The sequence below is a fragment of the Solanum verrucosum genome, unplaced genomic scaffold (genome assembly GCF_900185275.1).
Source record: "Solanum verrucosum unplaced genomic scaffold, falcon-dt-bn FXZP01000103.1, whole genome shotgun sequence".
Classification (NCBI taxonomy): Eukaryota; Viridiplantae; Streptophyta; class Magnoliopsida; order Solanales; family Solanaceae; genus Solanum; species Solanum verrucosum.
The window spans coordinates 8,417,122-8,419,359 of NW_026020048.1; the positions used below are offsets into that span (position 1 = coordinate 8,417,122).

The following is a 2,238-nucleotide window of genomic DNA, read 5'->3' on the forward strand; positions in this document are numbered from 1 at the left end:
GGGATGTATATCCGGAATCCATCAAATTTCAGAATTTTTTTGAAAAAAGTAAAAATATAACGTAATTAACTCTTAACGCTATAAAATTTAAGTAATCTATATATTTTAATTGAAGAGGAAGGAGTATAGTTTGATTTGTCTATATATACATTTCCTTTTAGCTAGACGCAACATCACGTTAGCTGTCACTTGAGGACATCTCCCTATCAACCTTTTTTGTTGTAATAATAGGGAGAGAGAGAGAGAAAAATGGAGCTCACTCAAGAAGATTTTTTAGAAGAACTAGTTTCTCCAAGGATTGAAAGTTGGAACAACACTTTTGCAAATGCATGGAACATTGAATCACCAACTTTTTATCAACAAAATCCTGAATTTGTACCCTCAAACTCTTCCCTTTTAGACCTCATCATGTCCCCTTCACAATGCAATTATTTTCCATGTCCTGATTTTCAAGAATCATCATACCCTTTTCTTCATTCTTTCACTAGTACAACTAATACTACACCACATCAAGTAATTGATTCTTCTACTTATAATAATACTAATATTCAAGAAAGATCCATTATAGAGGAAGGGCAAATTGGTCATTTTTCTACTGATTTTCATGGGCATTATGAAGACACATTTAGTTGTTACAATATTAACAAAGTGGTCAAAATGGAAGAAGCAACTTCAAGAATTGTGGGAGAAAAAAAGAGTAAAAATTATAAAGTGAAGAAATTAGAAGGACAGCCTTCTAAGAATCTTATGGCAGAAAGGAGAAGAAGGAAAAGACTCAATGACAGACTCTCTATGCTTAGATCTATTGTACCCAAAATAAGCAAGGTGATTTAATTAATTAATTTCCCTTTATTAAATTATTATAAGTTAATTAGTTGTTTGAATAAAGTTAATTGATTAATTTAATTGACAGATGGATAGAACATCTATACTTGGAGATACAATTGATTATGTGAAGGAGCTCTTAGATAAAATCAACAGATTGCATGAAGAAAATGAAATGGAAGATGAAATTAAGGACATAAAATTTCTGGGAAATTTCAAGGGGTTAAAGCCTAATGAAGCACTTGTAAGAAATCCTCCAAAGGTACATTTTTTCTTCTATTAAATTATGTACGTCAAAATTCAAATAATATAATGATTGTTTGGTTAATTTCTTTCGGAAAATAATTTGTACATTAGGATAGTAAGTGTGAATTAAGACTGTTTCTAATGTGCTTTGTCGTATATATTTGTCCGTTTGTGGTGGGGTAATACCACCTAACTAATTAAACTAAAAATAGCCGATAGCCGTTAAATGTATAATATGCATATGATTACGTGTAATGAGTGTATAGTTATTTATGTATATATACCGATTAGAAAAAGTAAACAATAAACTAAAATGTTGTTTTTGTAGTTTGATGTAGAAAGGAGAAATGAGGATGAGACGAGCATAGAGATATGCTGCGGAACGAAGCCAGGTTTACTGTTATCAACAGTACACACAATGGAAGCATTAGGGCTTGAGGTGCAACAATGTGTTGTCAGCTGTTTCAATGACTTCTCAATGAGAGCTTCTTGTTCTGAGGTAATCTACAATTAATTTTTTTTCTATACATGCTTTTTTTTGTTCATTTTATACACTTAAAGTGAATGTTCGAGTTGAAATATATATATACATAGTGACAAATATGAAAAGTATAGTATTTTCAAAAATAAGTTTGTATCAAATTTTGTCAAATATTGGTTTTTCGCTAACAAATTTACAATTATCACGAATTGATCCTTTTACAATATACTTTATTTTTTGATCTCAAGTAAAATACATATTCAGATACAAATTAAAAGACCGGTTTATTTAATTATTTATTTTGATAGGAAGTGGAGCATCGAAAAATTTTGAGTTCTGAAGACGTGAAGCAAGCTCTGTTCAAAACTGCAGGTTATGGAGGAAGATGTCTATGATTGTTGAGAATGATACATTTTGGACACTAAGTTCAAAGAATGTGTTAAGAGATTTTGTCTCTAATTCCATGAGTATATCAATTAAATAAATGTTAATGATCTTTCTCCAATTGAGTTCCCTTTAATATTTAATTACGTCTACTCCATCGTGTCCTTTAAAAAAAATTAGGGTCAAGGTATACGTATCAACAAATCATAAATCATCAATTGCCAAATCATAAAAGATATGGATAAAACTAAACCGTCAAGTGGATCGAGTCAATACCCAAACTACTCACTAAATGCAAACCG

The 2,238-nt window shown here is 30.4% G+C and overlaps 1 protein-coding gene across 1 annotated transcript; it reads left to right on the forward strand.

Annotated features, from left to right (window-relative positions):
• Nucleotides 1-235: 235 nt before the first annotated feature.
• Nucleotides 236-2,021, forward strand: LOC125822589 (transcription factor bHLH93-like). Its single transcript, XM_049502003.1, has 4 exons — nt 236-825; nt 914-1,087; nt 1,400-1,570; nt 1,861-2,021. Exons 1-4 carry the CDS (start codon nt 250-252, stop codon nt 1,945-1,947), a joined length of 1,008 nt encoding a protein of 335 aa, XP_049357960.1. The 5' UTR covers nt 236-249; the 3' UTR covers nt 1,948-2,021.
• Nucleotides 2,022-2,238: the final 217 nt, after the last annotated feature.